The sequence below is a fragment of the Vidua chalybeata genome, chromosome 8 (assembly GCF_026979565.1).
Source record: "Vidua chalybeata isolate OUT-0048 chromosome 8, bVidCha1 merged haplotype, whole genome shotgun sequence".
Lineage (NCBI taxonomy): Eukaryota > Metazoa > Chordata > Aves > Passeriformes > Viduidae > Vidua > Vidua chalybeata.
This window is the reverse complement of record NC_071537.1, coordinates 16,847,847-16,872,997: the sequence shown is the minus strand read 5'-3', so window position 1 is coordinate 16,872,997 and position 25,151 is coordinate 16,847,847. Positions and strand designations below refer to the sequence as shown.

General features: G+C 38.5%; 1 protein-coding gene across 1 annotated transcript; it reads right to left on the bottom strand.

The window, feature by feature from the left end:
• Positions 1-1,412: 1,412 nt before the first annotated feature.
• Positions 1,413-24,273, bottom strand: HTR7 (5-hydroxytryptamine receptor 7). Its single transcript, XM_053949093.1, has 2 exons — positions 23,671-24,273; positions 1,413-2,537 (listed from the first exon to the last, which is right to left on the bottom strand). The coding sequence occupies exons 1-2, from the start codon at positions 24,195-24,197 to the stop codon at positions 1,787-1,789; spliced, it is 1,278 nt and encodes a 425-aa protein (XP_053805068.1). The 5' UTR covers positions 24,198-24,273; the 3' UTR covers positions 1,413-1,786.
• Positions 24,274-25,151: the final 878 nt, after the last annotated feature.

The following is a 25,151-nucleotide window of genomic DNA, read 5'->3' as shown; positions in this document are numbered from 1 at the left end:
CTGTTCTGAAAATGAGGCCAAAATGTACTCCCTACTGTCGTGTATGAATGCATCTAAAATGAGTTAAGCACGTTTCAGTACAGATGGCTCAGCACATCAGTCCAGCTCTTGGCTTTGTGCCAGTTAGAGGGTCCAGTGTTTGCAGCTCTGTCTGTATGCTGGGAACAAGGGGTCTGGCACAGACTGCTCCCTGCTTAGCCCAAATGAACATCACTGAACTCATTGAAGTCATTTTGCCTTCAGACTTGAGAAAGCAGGGACAGAAGTTAGCCTAAAGTGGGATTTGATGCTGAGGCAATTTGATAATGAACATGTCTCCTCACTGATGTCCCAATATCTGAAAAAGTAGATCAAGCTCTGAAGTTTGAAGTTTTTGTTCAGTAATGTAGCCTCGCTCTCTGCTTCAGCTGGAACATGGTGTGCAGTGCAGACTTGGGCCAAAGAAGTCATCTTGATTTTATGAGTTGTTTTATTATTATTTTAAGTTATTATAATAGTATCTTACAAAATTGCTGCATGTTGTATTAATACATTACTAGGAATATATTCATATAATCAATATGTTTATTATTAATTTTTAATTTAAAAATTGTTATACTATTTGGCCCTGCTACACTGACAGAAGAGGTCTGTTACCAAAGTCAGGAGAAGTAGGATCACATGCTTGGACAAACTGCAGTGATGGTAGAAAAAGCTAGAACCAGAAAAAGTAAATTATCTTTATTCGTACACAAGGCAAGACTTTAAATCACTTTAAGCACAAGTGATGATTAAAATCAGTTTTTAAGGATAAAGTCCAGATGTCTGTGAAGTCATAAGGTCTTATGTTTGTTTTTTCCTTACTGACTTCAGAAGAGAAAGAAGTCCCAAAAAGTAGAAGAGGTTTCAAATAGACAGTAAATTAACTACTGAAGTGGCACAAGGACTAGCCATACATCACAGAAATGACTTGTGCGCAGACAGCCTCCATCTAGATTAGAGAAGTGCTCAGCTGAGAAAGCCAAGAGAATTGAAAAAGGAAGAGATGGACAAAGACCAGACAGATCCTGAAATAAAGTGTAATCAGAGGCATTTGTTTTGTTAGAAATACAGTACCAGATTACCTGGTGTGATTTGCACAGCAGCACTGCAGCTAGCTTTGCTGCATGGCTGTATCAAGCAGCAGATGCTGGTCCGTATGACTTTACTCAAACTTTTAATCACATTGGAAGTGTTACATATTCTCTCAGTGCCAGAGTTGCTGTGCAAAGGCAATATTGAATTTCACAACATGGTTCATTTCCAGGCAATCCAGTAAATTAATGTTTAATGAACATATGGGGTTTTATAATAAAGAATATTTCTAAGGAATAGAAGTTCTTTGATTCAGCTTCGTCTTTAATGATTTATTTTTGTAAAACTGAAGTGGAAGGAAATTAACTTTTCACTATTCTCAGGTCTTTATTACAGCAAAGAAACTCTGGGACAATAAGCGGCATCCAACATTCAGAACTACTAAACATTTTTTGGGCCAAACAAACGGATTAGACCAACTATGCCTTTTCCTCACTAACAGCTCAAATATCCTGCACTACATTCCATTTCCATCCTTGCTTATATTCCTCTTACACCCAAATTCTTTAGATGGTGGTCTTGCTTTTCCAGGCTGATTAGGACTGGTGGGCTCTTGTTTCCTGATGACTGCATTAACAGTGCTCAACTGGTTCTTCCTACACTTCTTTCAAACCTGTGGGGAAAATGCCAATGTGATAAAACAACAAATGATCACAGGAGAGGATGAGTGACCTTACAGAACGAATTCTGGCTTTTCTGCAAGCTTCAGAGCCTCGTGCATCCCTGCGGCCGAGAGTTTGCGGTTGATATTCCTGTATCTGCACTGCAGCAGGTTGCGATAGGTTGTCCTCAAGTCCCGGTTGAAGAAGGCATATATAAAAGGGTTAATGAGAGAGTTTGCATAGCCCAGCCATAGAAATGTTCTCTCCACCCAGAGTGGGATGCAGCTGCACGCTGTACCACAGATGAAGGGCCTTGCAGTTGAGAGGAGGAAAAAAGGCAGCCAGCAGACTGTGAAAGCCCCAACAATAATCCCAAGGGTGGTGGCAGCTTTCTGTTCTCTTTTAAAGATGGAAATGTTTTTCTTGTCGTGCTTTAGGAGTCGTGAAAAATTAGTACATTCTTCAGATTCCTTGTGCAGTTTTACAAGTCCATTCACAGAAATCCCTTCCATTTCTTCCAGACGGGGAAAACCAGTAAACTTGTGTTTAGCAGCACTCCTCCTGGCAGCTTTATAAATCTGATAGTACATGAAAAGCATCACTGACATTGGAATATAAAATGCAACTGCTGTGGAGTAAATGGTGTAGCCAAAGTCTTGACTGATGAGACAAACCTTTTCGTCATTTACGTTCTGGGCCCAGCCGAAGAGCGGGGGGATGGTGATAGAGGCAGATAAAAGCCAGACACACAGGATCATTTTGGCCATACACTTCCCGTTCTGCCTTACAGGGTACGTAAGAGGTCTTGTTATTCCCAGGTACCTGGAAGGATAACACAGAGTTACTACAGAGGGCAGGGCTTAACTGCTAAAAGTTATTTCACTTACTCTGCCCTAGAGCAAAATCTTTGGCTAAGTTTTCCATTTCATAATTTTCAGTCTTCTCTTTGCGTGTACTTCCAATTTGTAATTCCTGTGTCTTTCATGTTAAAATTTATAGTGTTAGTATTCTATATAAAAGGTCTTTTATTCCAGAAGGAAATATCCCATTGGCCATAACAAGCTGTGATTTCTATGAATTTGTTCAATCTTCATGCACATAAAGCATATTTCGGCTTTTAAGGAAATTTTGAAACCTAAATTTTATTTTCCTACCTTAAGAAATCTTGGAGTATAGAAGAATGCTCATTCCACAAAGTCTACCACTTTTTGTATTGAGTGGATGGTTATAACTAGCAAGCATTCATCTTCACTCTTCTTATGTATTCAACAATTAGGAAGAGCCCTGCCACTAAGCTGAGATGATGAGTTGTCTTTCTTTCCTTCATGTTTCAGGCAGGAACAACAAACTGCGAACTTATACCACGAGTAGACTGTTTCAGTACTAAAATAATTCTTTTTATCATCGCTTAATTAGAAAGAAAATACATGTATTCAATGTCCAAACTTTTACTGAACAAAGTAAAAATCTGTCCCAGTTTAAGAAGACCTGGGGAAGAAAACACAGTTTTACAGAAAAGAAAAATGCTTATAATTTTTTCATAGAAAAAAAAATTAGGTCTGTTGACAACTTTTCTATTTCCTAACTTGTGGTATTTTAAATTAAGTATCTTTTACTTACAGAAGTATTACTATGGCTCTACATAGCTGGGTAAGAATATCCTAAATTTGAATTTACTTTCAACTATAGAAAATTTCTGTATTTCCTCTCTAACAATGGGAATTTTCTCTTATATGGAATCATATGCCTTTATTTAGACCTAAAATTTTTAGTTCCAGTTTTGGCTTCTGCTCAACTGGAACTTATCTATGAGTTACTGTTAACTTCTCAAATTGTTCTTTTTCACTTCCTCCAAAAAAAATGTAGAGAAAATCAGTGTGATTTGTTTTGTTACTTGTAAAAGAAATTATTTCTAACCAAGTTCCTGATTAATGTTTTGGTTTCAAGAGCTACCGGTGTTTAGTGAAAGTTCTGGAGTGTTACAAACAAGTGGCTCTGTGGAATGCATTGTTGATTTTACTGCAGTGCAGGAAATCATGGCCAGTGCTCTTGCTTTCTACAAGCTTTCTAGAAGCACCTGGATATGCTAGAGTTATGGAAGTAAAAGAAACATCATTTATTGATCTGTTCTGATGAGTACCAACAATCCTGTTCAATGATGTCGTTGGTTTTATATCGCTGTTGTGGCAAGTGTTGCACAAAGGACAGACTGGTTTATTGTGCCCTATTCTTGACAGGATGCAAAAGTAAATCACAGTATGTCAGCATTTAGCCAGTGAATCTGTGCCTGGAGGGACCATGAACTAAGAATTCTTACTGGAATTGTCTGGGATCAGATCAGTGCAATCCATGGACCATGCTGCTAGAATAGGCTGCTTCTTGTGCCCCCCACCATCAGCATTAGAATACAGTCACTGGCCCAGCAGCCCTGGGCATCATGCAGAGACCATGGAGATTTCTGTGTTACAGCACCATGGCCAAAACCATTTTCACTCCCAAGGGGCTCCAAGATAAGAAAAAGAGGAATTAGTGCAGTGAAACTTCAGTTTAACAAATTAAAATACATATCACACTGCTTTAAGCAATGCAACTGAAGCAAGAGTAAGCTCTCAGCTGCAGACTTTAGGGGACAAGAGTGGCCTACCCTAAAAATTTGTCTAAGAACAGTCTCATTCTTGTCATTTACAATGTGTTGTTTTTTAAAAAAATCCTTATCTGCCTTCCTGAAGTATGCACTCCTATAGCTGTTACCCAACTGGTCACTAAAAATAACACACTTTTAGGTTGAACTTTATTATGTAGCTAAAAAAGTTAAGCTGGATTTCTGTAAAAATTAAATCTGTGGGCTGCATATTCTGAGTGCCTACTGATGCTTTCTCATGCACCAGAATATAACAAAAAGAATTCATGAAAGCATGAGTATACTGAAAAGAATGAAAATTCATTAGTTTTGCCCTGGCATCACTTTTTTGGAGTGTATCTTTTCTTCAGAAATGCTATTTGAAATTAAAATATGTTAATTAGCATAAAAATACACCAGCATTGCTTCTGCCTTATTCATTTTGCTAAATGTGGTATGATGGGGGAAAGAAGTCAGCAGGCACAAATGAAGGAATGTTATCTTTTAATCTCTCTATATTAAATCCATTACCCTTGAAAACTCATTTACAACGTCAAAATAATGTAAATCACCACTTTTGTCTAATACACTAGAGAGTGCTCAGGGCTTAATAGATTCATGAACTTCAAAAATATTATGTCAAATTCAGTAGGAAAATATACTTTTTAATGCTTAATCTTAAACTAGTACTTTAATAAAAAAATACTTAAGGTAAATCAGCTGAACTTAACATATTCAAGTGTAAGTAACACCTTGAGGTCTTATTACTGGGAAAGAATGAAGTCAGAGTCCCTAAAACACCCATTTCATGTTTCTCAGCTATCCCCCACATGAAAGAAGTGTCTCAGACTTGTTATTCTGAGATTTGTTTCTTTCACATGCCACAGATGTTCATTTTGATCTTGATGGAGAAAAAACTGTGCCTGGGTTCTCACTTTTAAAAGAAGGGCAATACTATTTTGTATTCTTCCTGCTCTGAATTTCTTGACTCAGTGGTTCTGCCAGACAGGGCATCTCTCCATGTCACACCCAGCACAGTGAGGGCTGTATCTAGGTTACTCCCCAAAGGCAGATGAATGGTCTTTATTTCTTCTAAATTGGTCATGGCATTTTCCATTCAGCACTGCCTGATGCTGCATGCAGAACACTGAAGTGCAGGATGCTGTTCCAGCCCTACAAGAGGCACAACACACACAGCAGTCACGTTCTGCTGCCACTCCAAGGATGCTGGGTGAGTGCAAAACACTGAGAAGGAAAAATATGACACTACTGTCTAATGGATACAGCAAAAAACAATGATGTGAACACTTTTCAACTGCATCACATATGTGGAAAACAGACCCTTGCTTGGAGAGCTCAAAGTAAACAGTAGAGACCAAAAAGATGGCAAATGGTGAAGGGCAGAGTAACCTTGTTAAATGTGTGTGTATAAACACATGAGCACATCCCTGCTCTGGACTGGTGTCTTATTATTTCCTCAGTGTCTCTTAGTCCCCACTGTGGGTTCTGCTGCAGTCCCATTCAGGTGTGAGGCATACACAGTGTGCCCAGCTCTGGGGAGGAAAAATCCTTTTTCTGGAGCTCTGTTCAAACCTGGGAGGGGTAGAGGATTCCCTCCTTTCACCAGCCATTGTACACAATTGCCATTTGCCACACACGATGAACACCAACAATGGAAAAGGTAAACGAACAAATCCTTTCCTTTTGCTTTAGAGAAATCTGATTCCCTGTGACATAGAATTCTTCCCCAGTATCTCTAAATGCATTTAGAGACATTTAATGCCAATAAATTGTCATACACAATTTAATGTAAAACCATTATAACCATATAGGTCTGCTCCTGAGACAATTCAGTTTGTGGGCTTTTCCATGCTGGCTTTTCTGCTATCAATTCATTACAATGACCACATAGAATAGTTTTTATCCTACAGGGCTAAAAAAATCCCCATGATCACATAGGCAGATGGCTCTAATCCTCACACCTTTTGAAAATATCCAGGAAACAACCTGAGACTTAACAGCTACACTGACTTAAACAATAGAAGAAAAATAGTAACAGGATGGTCCAATTTGTGACTGTGTGTCCTAAATCTTTCTTTCCTAGCTCCATTATATGGCTAAAAGAAAAAGAGTAAAAGGACTTGCCTGTCACCATGAGCAAAGTCATAGAGCAATAGAAAAGCATACAGTTAAAAGAATTAAAATAATTTTGAAGCTTCCTGCCCAATTCAATAATAAATTGAATGCATCATTACACCAACATCATTTATGCAACTGTTGTACTCACATGTAATTCCTTTGTTTCTGGTCTCCATGAACTTTATAGGCAGATAGAATTCCATTCTAGTTAGTGCACATTTATGTCTCAGAATTCACTGACTTGATCTAACAGATTCCAGAATCAAATCAGATCTGTCACTGTCTGACTATGCTTTTGTGAAGCAGATTGGATTGCAATGGAGTAAGACTAGAAACATTTTACTGGAAATGATACAGATGTGTATTACAGCTGTTTCTGCCAGGAATTACAAGACATTTTGTTATCACTTACCATTTGATTAAAAGTTGTGCTTAATATGAGGTTCTGTCAGTTCTCCTACTGTTGTATTTTAAGACTCATAAAACTGCTTTATTCCAAAGACACAACAATGCTTCCTCCTTCGCTGCTCTGTTTCTCTAGCACAGAAGCTTTCTGTCTTCAGTATGTATCTCCATGCATGATTTCTTTGCAAACCCACACCTGTAGAAGCCCATCCTGTATTTCACCTGCAATAATAACTTATGCTGAAGAATTGTGCTGATCTACTGACATTTCTTCCTTGGCTATGGTTCTCTCATCATTTTTAATGATTTTTTTCTATTTGGTTCAGCTCAACATTAAGAGACACTTCACAAGAACAGGAGCAAAATGCCATTCCTAAAATCTATCCAGCATTGAAAAATATTCTCCCTAGTATAGTAATGTATCTCGATAACTTTTTTCCTTTCCTTCAAATGTAAATGTAGTAAGTTGAAACAAATACCACATCTATTCTTTCTGTTATGGCTATGTCAAAACACCTAGCAAATAGTGTTTTCTTTTCAAAGATGATGTGTTTACACAATGCAAGAGATGCCCTGTCCCTCAGACTTTCTTTTAAATAAAACAAGGTATACAAACATACAAACTGATCAGGGAAATACAATTCCCACCACATACTTAAGTAATTGAGACAGAAGTAAAAGAACAGAAGCATAGAAAGGCCTAAATGGGGGACACGAGTATTGCAGTGCACAGCTATGGTGCTATAATGTGACAATTACCTTGTTAATTATTCTACGACAGTACATTACCTTTCTGCAAGACAAACTGGGCTCATAATCACATCATGATCACTGCCAGTTTATTTCCTGGGAAGAGGAGAATATTTCAGAGGCAGTAAAATACTCTTCTCCTTAGCAGAATTGCTCAAAATTACTAATTTCAATGCATATATGAAGCCTTTCAGAATATGAATTGGGTCACTTTAAAACCTAAACAAAACATCATGCAATGATGATTGAGACAGCAGAACTAACAAAATTAAAATACTACTCAGTGGAGACAAGATCAAAACACTACTCAGTGAACAGTGGAGAGAGTACAAAGATAAATACTTTGATTAGTTCTGTGTTCTATGTAGTTAAATGTTGCATCTTTCCTGTGCTGTGAATTAGTACACAGTTTATAAAAGTCTTAGCACAGTGGTCAGCTTCCACATCTTAATTGCTAGAAATCCTAGAAAGCTCTACTTCATCCTTCTCAGCTGATGGTGAATAAACAAATATAAAAGATCTTAAACGTATGTTTTGATATCTATTCTTCTAGATGCTTATGCTTCGCATTTCATAAAATTTCAACATTATTATAATTGAAATGGTGATGTGTTAATTTTACTATTTGAAAGAATGGGAATGAAATATTTGTTTTGCTTTCAGTAAGGTTAACACTTTACATTATTCCCCTTTTTCTTCTTAATTCTCCTTTTTCTTCTCCCTTCTTACATTATTCTTCTTTTTCTTCTCAAGGTTAACACTTTAAATTATTCCCCTTTTTCATCTTATTTTCTTCTTAATGAAATGTATTTTCTTAATTTTTTTTCAATAATAGGATGACCTTCATTTCCACTGCTATAGTGGGCACATATTTAATTTATTCTACATAGTAAATGTTCTGACTTGATTTTTCTTTTTCTCAGAAGTCATTGTAGGGGGTTATTTTTGATGAATTCAAGAAGTGTAGGCTTTCCTGGCAGTGGGGGGAGGATTAAGTCAATCAAAATTAAATATCTTGATTCTAAAGGAATGTAATTTGCATAGTAGAGGGTTGTTTTCTCCTCTCTTACATTTCTTTTCATTTCTCTGTACTTTCCTGGGCTTTCTTCCTTTCATATTGTATAGCTTTACAGCTTCATATTTTTCTTATTTATTTTAGCTCATTTTTTGTACTTTTATTTCACTCATTTTTATTTCACCTTCTTGCTGTCTTATTTCTCTTTCTCTGTTAGCTCTGTATTTTTCCTTCTTCATTTTTGCCTACTAATCTTAGACATCCACCCCATAGATAGGGGGATGCATTCTGTACTCTTTCTAAGAAATACATAATACCATACTGCCAGAACATCTTTCCGTTCAACTTCTACTACCTTGCAATTCTGAAACCATATTACTCTTTATTTTCAGACCTTGGCAAATTTCTTTCACCTGCCCTCACCATTTGCCTTTCATTTGCACCTTGCATGTCTGTCAAAGCATTTATCACCTGTCACATCTTGTTCTCGACTTCATGACAAACCAGTTCTTTAGCCTTTCATTTTCCACTGCAAATTATATATTGCTTGGAAGGAAAGGTTCCAAAATGTAGTTGCTGATGTTTACCTTGCTGCACTGCCTGAATGTTAGATAGTATGTATTTTCTACTCAATACTTTGCAATTACCCTTATAAATATTCTAAATTATAGACTAAATGCTTTTATTAACTCTCTTTGAAGAAAACTGTACCTGTATATTTTCCTTTTTCTACCATCACAGTGACATTAATGTAGGAGTTATAAGGAGGGAGGTGGATTTCAGCCTGTTTAATCTTTCACCAGCCTCCTAGAAACCAGATACATTTGAAAACTGGAAAGGTTTTGGACACAAATTATTTAGAATTAAGTTGCATTCTGTAATGGAAGAGTTACTATTTTTAAATTTTTTCAAAATGTCTGAACTCCAGCTTTGTGGGTTTCATCATCACTTGTTTCCTGTATACAAGTGTGGATTGCTTACTGAGTGCAACAGGATTAATGATATACAGAGCTCAAAAGTGCTTTTCACCCCACTTCTTGATAGATAATTTGTAACACTTCAAAAGCTCTCCAAATCCGGGCAAGTCACACATAGGAAGAATAATTTTTCTTTACACTGTTCAACAATGTGGAAGGATGAGGGGAAAAAAATAACTTCATGCTTTTCTAAAAGAAAATGTGGAACTGTGTCAGGGACATACTACCCACTTCTGCCTTTTCACACACACACACCCCCTCCCAGATTTGCAAGCTCCTTTATTTAACACAGATATATTTATTTTTGTGGAAGAAGTGAGAAGAGAGTCAAAATGTTTTTCCTAATTTTTTTTCTTCTAAGCAAAAACTTATATTAATCACAATCTAGAATAAAGTATGATTTACAATGCATACTAGTAACACTTTAGGAATATTTCCTAGAGAAAGACTTCTCAGGATTTTTAAGAAATATCTAATTTGCTGAAAATTTCTTCATGAAATTCATCATAGTATACACATGAGCTGCTTCACAAGTGCAGAAGCTTGTGAATATAGGTTCATACCCTGAGGTACCATTCAGAGTAGTTGTTAATTCATTTTATCAATCAGGGAGAAAAAGGAAAATTGAAACATCTTCAAAGATGGCAGTTTTTTGCTATCTTTAATAAGGGGATTTATATCAGAAAACACTACTTCTATCACAATTCACATTTCAACTTATTCCACATTGAGACCCTCTTTATTATCCCAAAATATTGTAGATCCATAGAAACAAATGCAGTGCATTTGCATCATGTCAGCTACTATACCTGAGTATCTAATTACATGGGGTTTTACAATAATTTTTTTTCCTTTTGTGTATGATGCGGTATTTCATTTTATTAAGTTATTACAACATGCCTGGCCTCTTTTTGAGAGGGCAGAAAAGATATTTAATTAACCTTCTGGTATGATCTGGGAGACTAAGATAGGAAAAAACTCTTTTCTAGAAAAAGAATCAAAGAGGTATTGCATTCTTGTTTGTTTCTGTCTGGTTGTGATACAATAGTCATTAGCAATTGAATTGAATACGCAGGAAAATGGGTTGGAAAAAGCTAGAAAAGATGTTTTATCTCATATGGCCTTTTGTATGTTAGAGGAGATCTGGGTAATTCTGGAAAGGGAAAATGAATCTGAGTAAATGATGTGGCATGGCTGGAGGGAGGTTGTGCTGTCAGTGAGCTTGAAGAGCAGCAGAGTCCAAAAGCTACTGGGGAAGGATGAGGCTGGACTTGAAATTTTGCTTAATAGTGTTACAGGGGACTTAAAAGTTCTCTTTAAGGTTTCTTGGAAGACCAGCTCAGATGAAATCCCTCCTCTTTTCAACAGAGGCAGTTTCTGAACAAATAAAAATGGAAAAGAATATGTTTTGCAGATAGGAACTGGAAAATTGTCATTTTCCTTTTGTGTTCTCCCCATCTCAACCCTCTTGTCCCTCACACCCAGGGGAATTGTCAGAGAATGTGGAGGCTCGATTTCAGAGCTATGAAAAACTCTTTTGTTTTTTAATCAATCAGACTACCATAAAGCAGAAATGGCTAAGGTGATTTTCTCCAACTTCACTACATGAGTCATGCTTGGATTGATACCAAACATCAGCTTAAAAGGAATTATTTTGAAAGTTATAATAGTGTTTCAAAATGAAAGCCTCCCACAGCTTTAACTAGAAAATCATGACTGATGTCTTCAGTACAATTAAATTAAACATTTCAGACATTTCCATAGTATAAGTGATGAATGAAATGAAAAACCACAGCCTACTGAACTGCTAGTACCACTGTATTAAAACAAAGTATCCTCAGGGAATAGCTATTTCAATGTGCTGAAATTACGTCCCTTCTCTTCCTTCCTTGAATACAAACAGTTTAAACATAATATCTCCAGATAAAGCACTTAAGGAACAACCCCCTCTAGAATACTTCTTCCCTCCTCCCCCTTCTTTCTTTTCCTCTCTCTGAAGAGACAGGAAAAATGCTGGAAAGACCAGGTCCAAATTCTCCTCTTTGCTTCTTCATGACACTAATTTTGCAAGAGCCCTAAGGAACACTTGTACAGTCATTATGGGTGAATCTCAGTACAAACCCAGCCTACCTGGACATTTTTGGTTTTGTCCATAGTTGTATTGGCCTGAAGACAGATCTGATTTTTTTTTTAATCATACAAAAATTTTGCTGTGTTCCACTGGATCAGGTATGTGAAAATTATAAATGTTGACCTCAAGCTTTACTTGTTTGCCCAAGCTTGACCATATAAAAAAAATGTTTTAGATACACAGGAAAATCCAAGTCTAAAGCAGGTTTAATTAAGAATATTCTTTCAAAAAATTTGGGATATACAAAGTGTCTTGTATAGTGTTTATCTGTCTGTTTTTAAAGATGCACACTGGAGTTGCTTCCCCTACTGTTGTAAAATCATTTCTCTCTTCCTAGTACAAATAAGTTTTAACACAGGAACAATCATATCCAGGTTTGGAAGCAGAGGCTGTGGGCTGGGGAGAGCACAGCATGAGGGGAAGCTATCAAGGAAGGAAGGCAGGAGGTTAGATCAAATTGTGAGTCTACAATTCAAGAACATTTTAGAAAACTGCTGCTCACAGTCCTTTCCAGTGACTTATCATTAATAAGATGATTCCTCCCCTGTAACTTATATAAACAGTGATTTTGTGTAATGTCTTGATATTTGAGCACTATATTTTCTGCTCAGTGTGTGGTACAGAATAAGGTTATCATGTCTTACCATCTTTCACGCCAATGAATGTAAGGCTTACTCTAGCTACCATGCTTCTCAACCACATGTCATTTATTTCCTTAGCACTCATTTTAACTAACATATTCACTTACAGCATGCTTAAACACCCAGGCTCGAGTTCTCCCTTCACATGTAATTCTCCTGCCTGCTGTAATTTTCCTCACAAAATGTCTCATTAAGTGATATTTTGGAATTTAGTATCAATAAATAAATTTGTCAGGTTGAGCTCTCCTATATAAATGGGAAACAGAAAATTTTCAGGAATTTAATATTACTTTATAAATATTTCTTCCCTTTGCAGTCATTCAGAATCTCTAAATACAGAGCCCCAGGTGCCCTTTAACTGAAGGAGAAGGTTAAAGGAGAGAAAGATCTAGTGATAAGAAGTAACTGCAGCAAAACCCAAACTGCAGTCAGTAAAACTGTATGTTCAGCCTTTCCCAACCTCAGTATTTAGTCATTCATTTGTCATAATATTTATTCATTTTTGCCAGCAGCCTTTGGAATGAAGAAAGTAATGGCCAAATGGACATTATTTCTTTCTAGCTAACAAATCCTCCACTCTAATGACCTCTGAATCTCCTGGGTCTTGCTCAGAGCTGCCAGGCTGTGGTTCCACATGGGTGGCTTCTTCCAGCTTGCCCCAGTAACATTTAATTCAACTCCAGAATTCCATACTGTCCATTTAAGATGTCACCAGGTCTACCTTTGCAAAGGTAGCTGCAAGTAAGCTTCGAGATCACTAGACAGGAAACTGGGGAAAGATTAGCCAGGACAGTGTGCCCTCTGTCTAGATGAACAGGCCTGCCTACATCAAATTTCCACTACAGTGTATTCTTTTTATCAGCAACATCCTTCATATTCTTCTTTCTTTTTAAAATCATGCAAAACTTGCAACACTAAATATTTTTAAAATATAGATCACATTTCAATACAAACTGCTACCACCAACTTAACAGGCATGAAAATATAGTACATCCAATCTACAAAATGAACCTCTTGCTTTTATCTTGTCAAAAAAAGAGTTGTTGGCTCTCTTCCCCTGGGCTTTCTATATAGAATGACAAAATTTGAGGACAGATTCAGGTATTGATTTTTCACAAATACCCATTTTTCCAGCTCAGTGTGTGATTGTGTGGTCACAATACCTTCATAACATCTTTTCATGTTCCTCAGTATTTAGAATTACACATTTATGCTAAAACAGAAATACAGCTGATGATAGATCCTCTCCTCCTCCAAAACCTTTAAAGATAGCAGAATGTAAAGATTATCAAGGATTCCAGAGCTCTCTTTTATATTCATTTTACAGATGCTATACCACACAAGTGGGATCAGCAGAAAGCAGCCCTGCTTCCCACCTCTCAGTGAGTATGTCTTTCCTTTGCTTTCTTTTTTCCTCAGCAACAAGTTGGCAACTCTAAGGCAACTCTGAGATATGGTGGCATCAACTCTGTGTGGATAAAAAGTAAAATACCTAAGGCTTATTTCTGTGACTACAGCTTCCAATGATAGCAGCTTTCATTGCCAGGCAGAAAACCTCAAAGATTAATTTGAATTTGAGCAGAACGTTGACATCAGTGTGGGCTGAATCACCACAGCTGGACATCTCAGGTGGCTCCCTGCAAGCTGCAGGTGTTTGAGAAATTTTACAAGGTCTTCCCTGTATTTCAACAGTAGCAGTGCAGAAGCTTTGTGTTAAGTAACAGGCTTTGGAAATGTTAAGCTCCTTCTTGTGTTGGTTAATTTATAGACAAATGGTCCACAATGCTATTTTATTTTCAGTTGTTTTTGTTTTTTTTCTAATAATAATTTATTCTGTTAATGACCATATTCATTTTGCAAAAATAGCTTTTTCACATGGGACAATACACTCTTGAGACACAACAATCACTATTGTTGCTAAAACTGCTTGTGATAAGAAGTGGATCTTCAAATACAGATATTTAGGGTAAAAAGGAAACTGCAGTAAATAACAATTCAAAAGTTAAGTCTTTTGAGCCAAAGCTGTACCACTTTTAGCATCAAAACATCTTATTAGACTATTAAAGGAAAACTTTGCATCTTGTCAGCAGCTCTTTTGGGTCATGGGTATAAATATTTCCAAGTAATTTATGGCCAGACAAACTCTTTGTTCAGGGATTTAATATTTCAACTATTTGCTAAATGTCCACTTCTACAGAAAATAAACAAAATGTAACAACCCACACAGAGAACTGCTTACAAATAATTATTCTGCCAAATTGTACTGTATATTGGAAATATTTCATGACAATCATAACATCCTTTCATGGCTTATATTCAAGATGACAGATTGGAAATTCTGCAATAATTTTAGATAATAGCATAATAGCATATACCTCTGTTATCTTATGCCTTCCATTTTTACCTTCTCATATTTACTCTGATTGACAATTTCTGAACGAACACCTGCTATCAGAGTAAATCTATTCTTTACTTTGATTTAAAATTTCCTGTATTTTCTCACATGGGAACAGTCCTCTAGTGAACAGATGCTGCTGCCACAGACTTGGAATTTTTCCAGTTACCTTTTGTGTCCCTCTCTAGAGATCTGCAAAACATATGTTGAAATGCATTGTCCCCAGGCTCCAACACATCTCATGGAAAGCAAACAGTTTATTTATAAGGTACTTAAAGCTCTTTACTGGTGGCAGCAATTTCACTTGCAGCAGCAATAGGCCATATTTCTGATTACAGATACGTGTATGCTTGACTAGAAATTATGATTCAAATGCCACCAAGGGCATCAGTGTTGTTCAGTGGCAGTGAAGGTGCCACAGCTCCATGCCAGGTTATTAGGAAGAGGCCTCATGATGTGTTTGCCTGAATCTCCAATTACAGTGTTTTCCTAAAAGACTGGAGAGTTTTCAACCAAAAAAATCAAAAGTAAAAGGTTTGTACATAAGTCTTCCTCAAAAATAGTGTTCTTGCAGGCAAGCTTTTGCTGCCAATTCTGATTTTACCCAGCTTGGTGAATGTCTGAGATACAACGAACTCTGTCCATTCTCCCTTGGTCCCTGACCAGCTTTTCCACCACTATTAATACATAGCAAGCTGCTGCTTGCCCCTCAACCTCCCACACCCTGCAGGACAAATAATTTCTAATGTGAGAAAAATGTTACTTTTCATATGAGTCTGCCTCCACTTCCCACAATCTCCTTAAGAGACACAAGAACTGTACACAAAAATGGATTTTTGTCAGATTACAACATTTCCTTGTGGTTATACTTTAAACTTCTACAAGCTAAAAAACTTGGGTTTAGGTGTTTAACAGTACCAAAATCCCACCCTTTTCCTTGATATAGCTCAGGAAAAAACTCTGCTGCCAATTTTCTCTTCAAGACACAATGTACCTCTAAGAATAGATTTCACTCCAGTTTTCCTTAACTTAAAAAAAGCTATTTTTGTAATATCCCTCTTGGCTTTGTATTTTAAACAATTATGACAATTAGCAGTGAAATAGCTATCAGTGATGAAATAAACCCCCTTCAGTGGTGTCTTGTGCTAGCTCCCATTTGATAACAAAGGCCACGATAGACAGAAAGAATATGCTCAGTACTGATTTGGTTTCCATGCACATCTCTGTTCTGCACTACTAGAGAATTCATTCTTGTCTGTGCACTACCCAAAAGCCATGTTTATTGTTACAAGTGAATCACCACCAGATTTGCATACATGCTAATATGTACAGATGTATCAGATAATCTAGATTTCTATACAAAGCCTTGAATAAACAGCAAGGTACAAAAAGAAAATCAATTATGCTCACTCTCTAATTTTGCTCTATTCAAACAGAATAAAAACAAAATTTCACTATGGCATATTTAATCCTGGGATGTTTGAAAATGAAAATTTGCAGTAAGAGATTGTTGAAAAAAATTGAGCTGTTTTTTTCCTCTTTTCAGTATATATAGGAACATATATATATATATACACACACTATTCAATCTTTTAGAAATAGTTGGCTGTCCAGTACAACAAGAAAAACTAAAACTTGTAAGCTATCCAGGTGAAAGAAATTATCCTCACCTTACAGACAGCAGTGATCATTAGAACAGAACTGCAGTGAGCCCTGTTTCATGATACTTGTGCTTTGGGCATGCAGACACCAGAAGCTGTGATTTTGCTCCCCAGTCTTTCTTCCGACAGCTGCACCTCAGCAGACTCAACTACTTCTCAAGCTCTTTATTTTCATACAAGACCTACAATGGCCAGCTTTCTTCAAACTTTCTGGTCCACAGAGGAAGGACCAGATCTGTGTGTTATATATTGAGAGAAAGAAAAAAAAAGAGGTGTTTGTAGCTGACAGACAGTGCCATATGTATTTATCAACTGCAGATGAAGAAAGTTTCAAAATTTGCCACAAATATTTCCAATTAAATATTTCAAACTCAACAACAATATCAAATATAATACTGTGTTTCTTTAAAAGGAATATGTTATATAATTTTCAGGGAGTTTTAGAAATAATTTTCAGAGAAAATCAATTCAGGAAAGTGAAAACATTCCCTGATTAATTTCTGTTCTTCTAGATTTTTTGTGAGCATGCTACTACTGATATAGTAATCTTGCTTCAGTGTACAAAACTACAAAAGCTCTGATGTTTCATTCTATGATACTCATCCAGTTCAAGAAAAACACTAGGAAAATATATCTTGATACCAGTGTAATCAGGTTACACTACACATCATGCCAGTATGATATGCATTTGTATTTTTTTGATTATATTTGGAAGCTCCCTTCAAAAACAAAAAGAAGTGTTTCTAGAATTGCATTTTTGCTATGAATCTTGAAGCAAATCCAACTTTACTTATAGAAACTATTTTTGTTACCTTGATAGGAAAGAAATCACCTTTTGAATGTCTCCAGAGTGCCCTGCTTTGCAAAAATGTGAATTAATGTTCCCTTACCTCTGACTTATCAGGCTCCTTTGAAATGTCTGGATGAACCCCCAAGAATTAGAGACCCCAAAATCACATCTGAAAACTCATCCAGTCTTAAACCCTGGTAGGAGCAAACAGAAGATAGTTTCAAGTGTGGGAGGGAAATGCACCATCCAGTTTCAAGAAAAGGCATTCAGGTAAATGTGGTTTAATCTCAAATCTCCTGCTACTCGCTGAACTCTAAGTCCCCATTCATGCACCCTGAAAAATTCCCAATTGCAGTCCCCTCTGCACTGCCACCTCTGGGTTATCTTGGATCTCCACACTTCGGGACTCCCTTGCAGTAACACTGCTTAAATGCATCCAGTACAGAACAGCAAGAGAATAACCAATCTACAGATTTTTTTTTCTATAACATCTTTTAGTTTCCCGAACTTTGTCAGCCTCTACTGTGCAGACAGAAGACACACCCAGCAAACTTCAGATCTTATGCCTTTTTCCTCTGCAAAAGGACAAAACTTCCACTCGTTTTGATGCTAAAACTTTTTTCCTGTGTCAAGTTTTCACAAAATAGTCCGTCTGTTTTATAAAATATCTTTTATTTGTTAATTCTCACCTGCTTATTATGCATCTGGCAGTGTATTCATGAAGCATAATTTCTCTGCAAAGACAAAATAAAACAGTACTTGTGGCTAAAACCTGGTTACTCTGTAAGTAACTCTGTAAGTAAAAGCATCTCTTTCCTGTGCCTGTGACACAGGAAACAATACTACCCAAGGATGTCACAGAAAGGTACCTAAAGAAATGGGATCGTGTTAATGCAACAAATCCCCCCAGATCAATTTACTCTTTTGGAGTGGGTTCTCAGTGACAGATAAACACTGCACTGCCTTATACTACTTAATACATCCAACTTGCAATTGAATTTCTTCATCTCTGAATTTTGGACCAGAAATTTATATTGTACCTTTTTTACACATAAATAATGAAATGGAGATTGCATAAGTGTTCAGTAATAAATTCTCTGCAAAAAAATAAATTACATCAGCTTAAGGAACACTCTTTAAACAGACTGCATTAGAAAAACTACATGGAAAGGAGTAAGACCAAATCTGTTCTTATTCACTTTAGTTTAGTTTATCAATGCTGTGTCTTTCATAAGCTAGACAAGTTATTTACAGGCTCAAAACGAGTACTGTTATTTATCAGGCTAAACAATGAAAAAAAATGGCTCTTGTGAGGGTGGCTGTTGTCAGCAATTAGTTGCCATACTGATCTCAAAACTTTCTTCTGCAATATAGACCTTAACTGCAATAACTTCATCACACACTTTTCCTATAGTTCCTTTTAGGTTTTTCCTCATTTCTCAGTTATTTCTGTGTAAATATACATATATATATATATATTAAACAAAATCTCATGAGTGGCACTACTGGTGGCTATGTTTATTCTAGATCCAAAATATATTACAGAGAGGATTTTTTCATAGCTATTTCCGCATATATATTCTATATGGATTTTGTGAATGATGTGAGCAGGGTTGGCAGAACAGACTGCTGCCTTTTCCACTCATGGCACTGAGGCAGAAAAAGCCTTCATACCAAATAGGAAGCTTCACAGAACTACTAGCTACCATTAGGTTTAGCAAACTGCTAACAGTTTTCAGGTCGTATTATCAGCTTGGGATGTAGGTAGAATTTAGACATCTGGATTCTATTGAAAGTGCCTAAATCTTTATTTAAATTTTGTTCCAAAATCTTCCTCTGAGGAAATTTGAGGTCTGCACAAGTCCTAGACATGGAATGAGGACTCAAGAAGCCAGTGAACTTTTGGGACTGACACATTCTAAGGAGAAGCACAAGTACTCATACTTAGAGTGTGGCAACACAGGCAGGGAGAGAGAGCTGATCTTTGTACATAAAAATCTCAGGATGAACAAAAAGGCCCACTTATTTGCATAGAAATTCTAAATCCTAATCAATTTAATGGAAGCCTGGAATACTCGTGAATTGTTGGCCAAGATACAGACTGGAAAAGTTCCCAAAAAAGTGTTTCATTACTTGTGTGGGTGTGGGGAAAGTGTTATAATGCTTCAACTGTAGTTGAGTAGTTATGTTTCTTTATCACTTTCTAAGCCAAAGAACTATTTTTAAATTGAATTAAAAATTGCTACTTGTGCAGTTATCTTGTGGATACTCTCCAAAACAGCATTTCTGTAGCTATCTTGGGTCAGAATAGCATGATGAATCAGCATGAAAACACCACTAGTTCAAACACAATTAATTCCCTTTTTTTTTCATTCCCCACCAAGATGTGGTTTATATCCATCCCTCATAATTTACTCATAATGTTTTCTCACTCTTAAATGTAAAGAACGTAGAGGAAATGTTATGTGATATAATCTATTTAATTCAGAACCAGAAAAGTGGAGCCTTAAGAGCAAAAGAAAAAAATATGCCAACACACTAATAGGAAATTCTTAATAGAAAATTCTGTTCAATTATCCTGCAAAAGTCTCTCTAGCTCCTACCTTTCTACACAGCTAATACCCATATCATGGATGGAGAGACTAGTAAAGGTGATCATTGACTGAGTATTAAGTTGTCTTGCCTGCTTAATCCTTAAAAAAATTGAAAAGGCATAAATACTCTTGTCCTTCCATCATATGTTTTAGTTCCGACACACCTGCCTGTAAGCAGATAGCCTTCCTCCAAAGTGAGGGCTTAAATAAAGTAGAGATACCTAAAATATATGTTCATCTCAGGTCCCCCTGACCTTTTTATGTTGTGAAACAAATCTCCGCAACTTTAGATTTTTGTGGATAATCAAATGACCTTTCCAATCTAGCTGCTTCCTTGTGCACCCTGTCCAAAGTTAGATATCCCCATAATAGCACACTACCATCTACTCTGCACCCTTATAGTTTGCACAACTGAGAACAGAAGCAACTTAAAACATACAAGAAGTGCTTGGTGTGTCTAACTAGGAAAAAAACAGAAAGTTTTCCAACAGAACGAAACCAGCCCATTTGTATACTCTATGCTAATATGCTTCTTTCAGTAGGTGATATATTCATATAAAAACCACATCCACCACTAAGGGCTGTGCAGCAAAATCTCTCTGTGAGCAACAGGCTTGCCAGCTGCTGGCATTTCAGTGCTCTCAGTGGCATAAGCTGAGTAGCACATATTTGTGCAAGGGAAACAAATCAAAAAGCCTTTTCAATTTACTCATTTTATCCTTCTTGGTAGCTCCTCAAAGCCTCTGTTTTACTAACTAAATTGTTTGTTTAATAAAAGGTATTATTTCTCTTTACAAACCCTGCCTAACAGTTTGTAACAAATTTGGTTCTTTGAGATTAATTCAATCGTAATATAATTTCAGCTATTTACCTGATTCTCATATCTGCTTCAGGAAGAACCTAGAGATTTAACAAATTTTAAAATTAGCCAATTTATTTGCTCTCTCTGCACTGCTTGCAACAACCTCATCTTTTACTTCAGGAGAGATGTTACTGGATCACAACAAAAGTTTCCTATAGTGCCCTAAAGAGATAGGTGACAGTGTAATTCCTAATTATATTTCAAAAATGTTTCTTTGTCCTGCCTTAACTCTTCATCCTAAAGAAATGTGTCCCATGTAACCTCAGGATCTTCAAGATTTAAATACATCTAAATGCCTCTGAGGATAGTGGCCAACTTGAAGGACAGTGAATTTCATCCACACTCTCTGCTTCTGGAATTTCTGATTGAAATTTCCTGGTCCTGTATTTGCATTAGTTGCCCTGAGACAGTAAGACTATTAAGGGAGGTATCATTGGTAATCTTCTCCTCCTACATAAACATGGAAGTGGTTTCACCAAAGCCTTATGAAAATGGTCTGACCCTCTAATGCACTGTATACATTGTGATTTGCAGCTCCCGTAGCACAAACACAATTTAAACTGGAGGTATGTGTTTTCAGAGATAAATTTTCCTCAGTGATCATTCAAGGATTTCCTAACTATATATGTGTAAGAACAACTGCAGATATGACAGCACCATTACCACCAATGTGAGACTGGCAACATTTCATCATTCACATTTGATTTTCATACTGCCTCTCTGCTTTGCATATTTTATAGATATGCACTATTCAAAGATTTCTTAATATCCAAAACTAATGTTTGTCTGGCTTAGCAGTACTACAGAAGTATAAGATTAATTATTTTTAAATAGGATTACAAATCATGGGGATTTTTTAATTCCTTATTGCTGAGTAGTAAAGATATTTTGTTAATGAATTACTGGCTTGTCTCCTTTTATTTATGATACCAACTATCTCAACTATGTAATGGATTTGGGTGACAGAGGTTAAGCATCATAAGTCACAGAATTTTAATTTCAAGTAGGCAGTAGACAACAGTATAATGAATTATGAAGAGATGGTGTTCAGTAAACATTCAGTGAAAGAACTGAGAACACAAAGACAAGAGAATAATTCTAGTTTAAATCAGCACTAGCTGGTGAAAATCAGTCATTTACAAGAGGTTATATTCTTTCTCAATACAGAGATATATCTCTTGTTAGTATTTTATGGGGAGAGGGGAGTGGAGGGAGAACTGAGAGAACAACAAGAGATGCAGTCATCAGTGTGACCAGTTCAGTCAAAGCCCCTGTTCAGCACACAGCAGTGACCTCAAATGTTAAACTAAGAAATAGAAAAGAGCAAAAGCCCAGTGCTACAGTGTGAATCATCACATGTCCTTAAGAAAGCTTAATTATGTTAACCTGTTTTCAAAAGGTTGGTAGCAATTGAGATGGAGAGCTCAGAGATAGACATAAGACCAATCAAAGAATAAATATACTTTATGGGGAAAGAGTGTAAAAATGAAATCACCTATCTTACAAAGAGAATAGAAAAGCAGAGAATAACATTGGGAAGGTAGATAAGCCTATTCATATTCTCTTCCAATACAGGAATTAAGTTTAAAAATTAACTTAGATAAACTAAAATTAAGCAAATATCAATGTAACAGCAATAAAAAAAAAAAAACACCAAAAACCAACACCAAAACCACAGATCATTAGATACTGTAAAATGTGGATTTCATTGCTACAAGATGCTTTGCAGCATTCAGCTAACTCCTGGCCAATATAGAAGTCACAAAATAAAGAGTACTAGAACAGAGGATGCTTGTACAGAAATTAAAGTTCTGAAATTAATACAAACTGTGATGCTCCCTGATATGAAACAACCTCCATTTACTGTAGGAATCTCTTTAGAAATATTGTTGCTTTGCAGAAACCTAATGCAGAGCTTTTCTTAAAACTTTCTGAAGTAAACAGTCAAGGCTGCTGTTGGATATCAGAGTTGGTAAACTACTTCTAAAATCTACTTACAAGGTTTTTCAATTTCAGCCAATTGTGTAAAGTTTTAATGAAATTTACTTTCTAGCTGTTAAAATTCTTGGCATAGACTTTAGGCTGTGGAAAAGGGAAGCTACAGGCTGCAGCTTACTTTAGAATAGAACCTGCATGGAAAAAAGGAATCTGACAGCCTTCCTTTGTAGAGGACTGACACAAGGAAATGTGGGCTCTTTGGCATGGTTTTTACATCAGAACTGAACACCTAAGATGTACACATCTTCTGCAGTGTGTACACACCTCCCTGTTGCCCCAGTGACGGGATCTTTTGGAAGAAGCTAAATGTCAATGAGCATAACTTGGTTTTTAAGACAGCAGATGCAAATTTTTAAAAAGCAAACATTTGAAAGTAATTTTTCCTTCAAACAAAACATTATTTGTCAAAAATGAAATTTAGCTATTCTGGGATTGTCCTAGAATAAAGATAAAACCTTAGGAATCTATAAGTACTGCACCTTCTCTAGTCTGTTAAAGCTCCACTGAACCCAGTGAGGTTGAACTGTCACTTTGAAAGAATCAACTCAAATCTACCTGTGGTATAAAGCAGTTTAAAGACATATGTTCCAAATTTTAAAGTAGCTGGAAATGCCCTATTTGTTTGCACAGAGCCATGGTAAACGTTGACAGTTTAGGTCCGGTTTTGCTTTGACACCCTGGCTCCCGAGTGGCGCAAGTTACCCAGAGGGGCAACCAGGCACCTGGGCTCGCATATGGGCGGCAGCTCACCCTGCTCCGGCGGGCTCCTTCGAACAGAGAGGCTGCGGGCTGGCACTCGCCTCGCTCCCTGCTCTGAGCACGGCTCATTTCCAAGGGACCCGGAGGAGGAGGCAGGAGAGCGCTGGTGGGAGCGCTCAGTGCGGCTCCCCCGCGCCGGGGCTGCGGGCAGCGGCGCGGGCCGGTCCCCCGGAGCGGCGGGAGGCCAGGGCAGGGCTCGGGGCGCTGGGCTCTCTCACCTGTCGATACTTATCACACAGAGGGTCATGATGGAGGCCGTGCAGCACATGACGTCCATGGCGATGAAGACGTTGCAGAAGAGGCGCCCGAAGATCCACTCCCCGCCGATAAGGTCGGTGACGCTGACGAAGGGCATGACGGCCAGGGCCACCGAGAGATCGGCCAGGGCCAGCGAGACGATGAGATAGTTGGAGGGCTGCCGCAGCTTCTTCACGAAGCAGACGGAGATCACCACCAGGCAGTTGCCGGCGATGGTCAGCAGGGTGATGAGGCAGAGCACGGCCCCGATGAGAACTTTCTCCGCGCTGCCGTAGCTGAGGATCTGCTCCCCGCACTGGGAGTCGTTGGCGGGGAGGGGGCTCGCCGTGGGCAGCGCCGACGGGGGGGGCGACGGGCCGAGCTTGGCCAGGCTGCGCGGGGGCCAGGAGCCGGCGATCATCCTGCCGCCGCCCAGCGCCCGCGGCTCCTCCAGGACCAGGGGCCGCAGGTTACCGTAGAGGTGGCTGCCGTTGAGGGCGAGCACCATGGTGGCGTGAGCAGCCCATGAAGCCTCGCCGCCCGTTCTCCGGCTGTCCCCGGCGCCGGGATGCTCGGGCTCCTCCTCGGGCGCCCGGCGCCGCCCGCCCCCTCGCAGCCGGCCGAGCGGCCCGTGGGGGCCCGGCCTTCAACTTCCCCCGGGGCAGCCGGGCTCGCCCGCGGCGCATCCCGGGTGGCCGCGGGGCGGGCCCGGCGCTATCGCCCCCAGCCCGCGGGCAGAGGGGCGGGCGGGGGTGGCGGCCGCTCCCTCCCACCCGCGCCCATCGCCCGCTCCCAGCCGCGGCTGCTTTCCGAAGGCGACAGGCGACGGGATGGGAACCGCTCCGCCTCCCTCTCCCTCCTGCCCTCTGAGCTGCAGGTGGGGGTGCGCCCCTTCCCCGCAGTCCGGGGAGCCGGTTCCTCCTGTGGCTTCTCCTTCGCGGCCGCCCCAAGCGAAGGGCGCTCTGGGAAGCCCCTGTACACGTGTGTCTATGTATATGTGTATGTATGTATATGTGTATGTATGTACGCAGGTCTCACCCGGGAAGCTGCGGGCGGGTGACCGCGGCTGGCGCACAGGCGACCGCAGGCGGAGGTGCCCCGGCCCGAGCGGGGTCCGAGCCTCTCGGTTTGCCGGCTCTAGCACAGCCCTGTGGCACGTCCTGTGTATGTAAGCACTTCTCTGTGTATCCAAGCTTGCAGACTCTTCTTCATAATAAGTTGATGTGAATACTATCGCCTATATTTTCTCTTTTATTCATATTTTTATACCCTGATTTTGAATTTACTCAATGTTCCATGTGTAATTCCTTCTGTAATGCTAAAACCGACAAACTCCTATTGCTTGAATTACCTGCTTTTCTTGTAAGTTCCCTGGACTCTTAGACAAGCCAATTTCTGTGACTCACTAGCTTTCTCAATTCTTTAAGTCCTATTCTTGCCTCCAAGTGGGGTGAAAATTAAC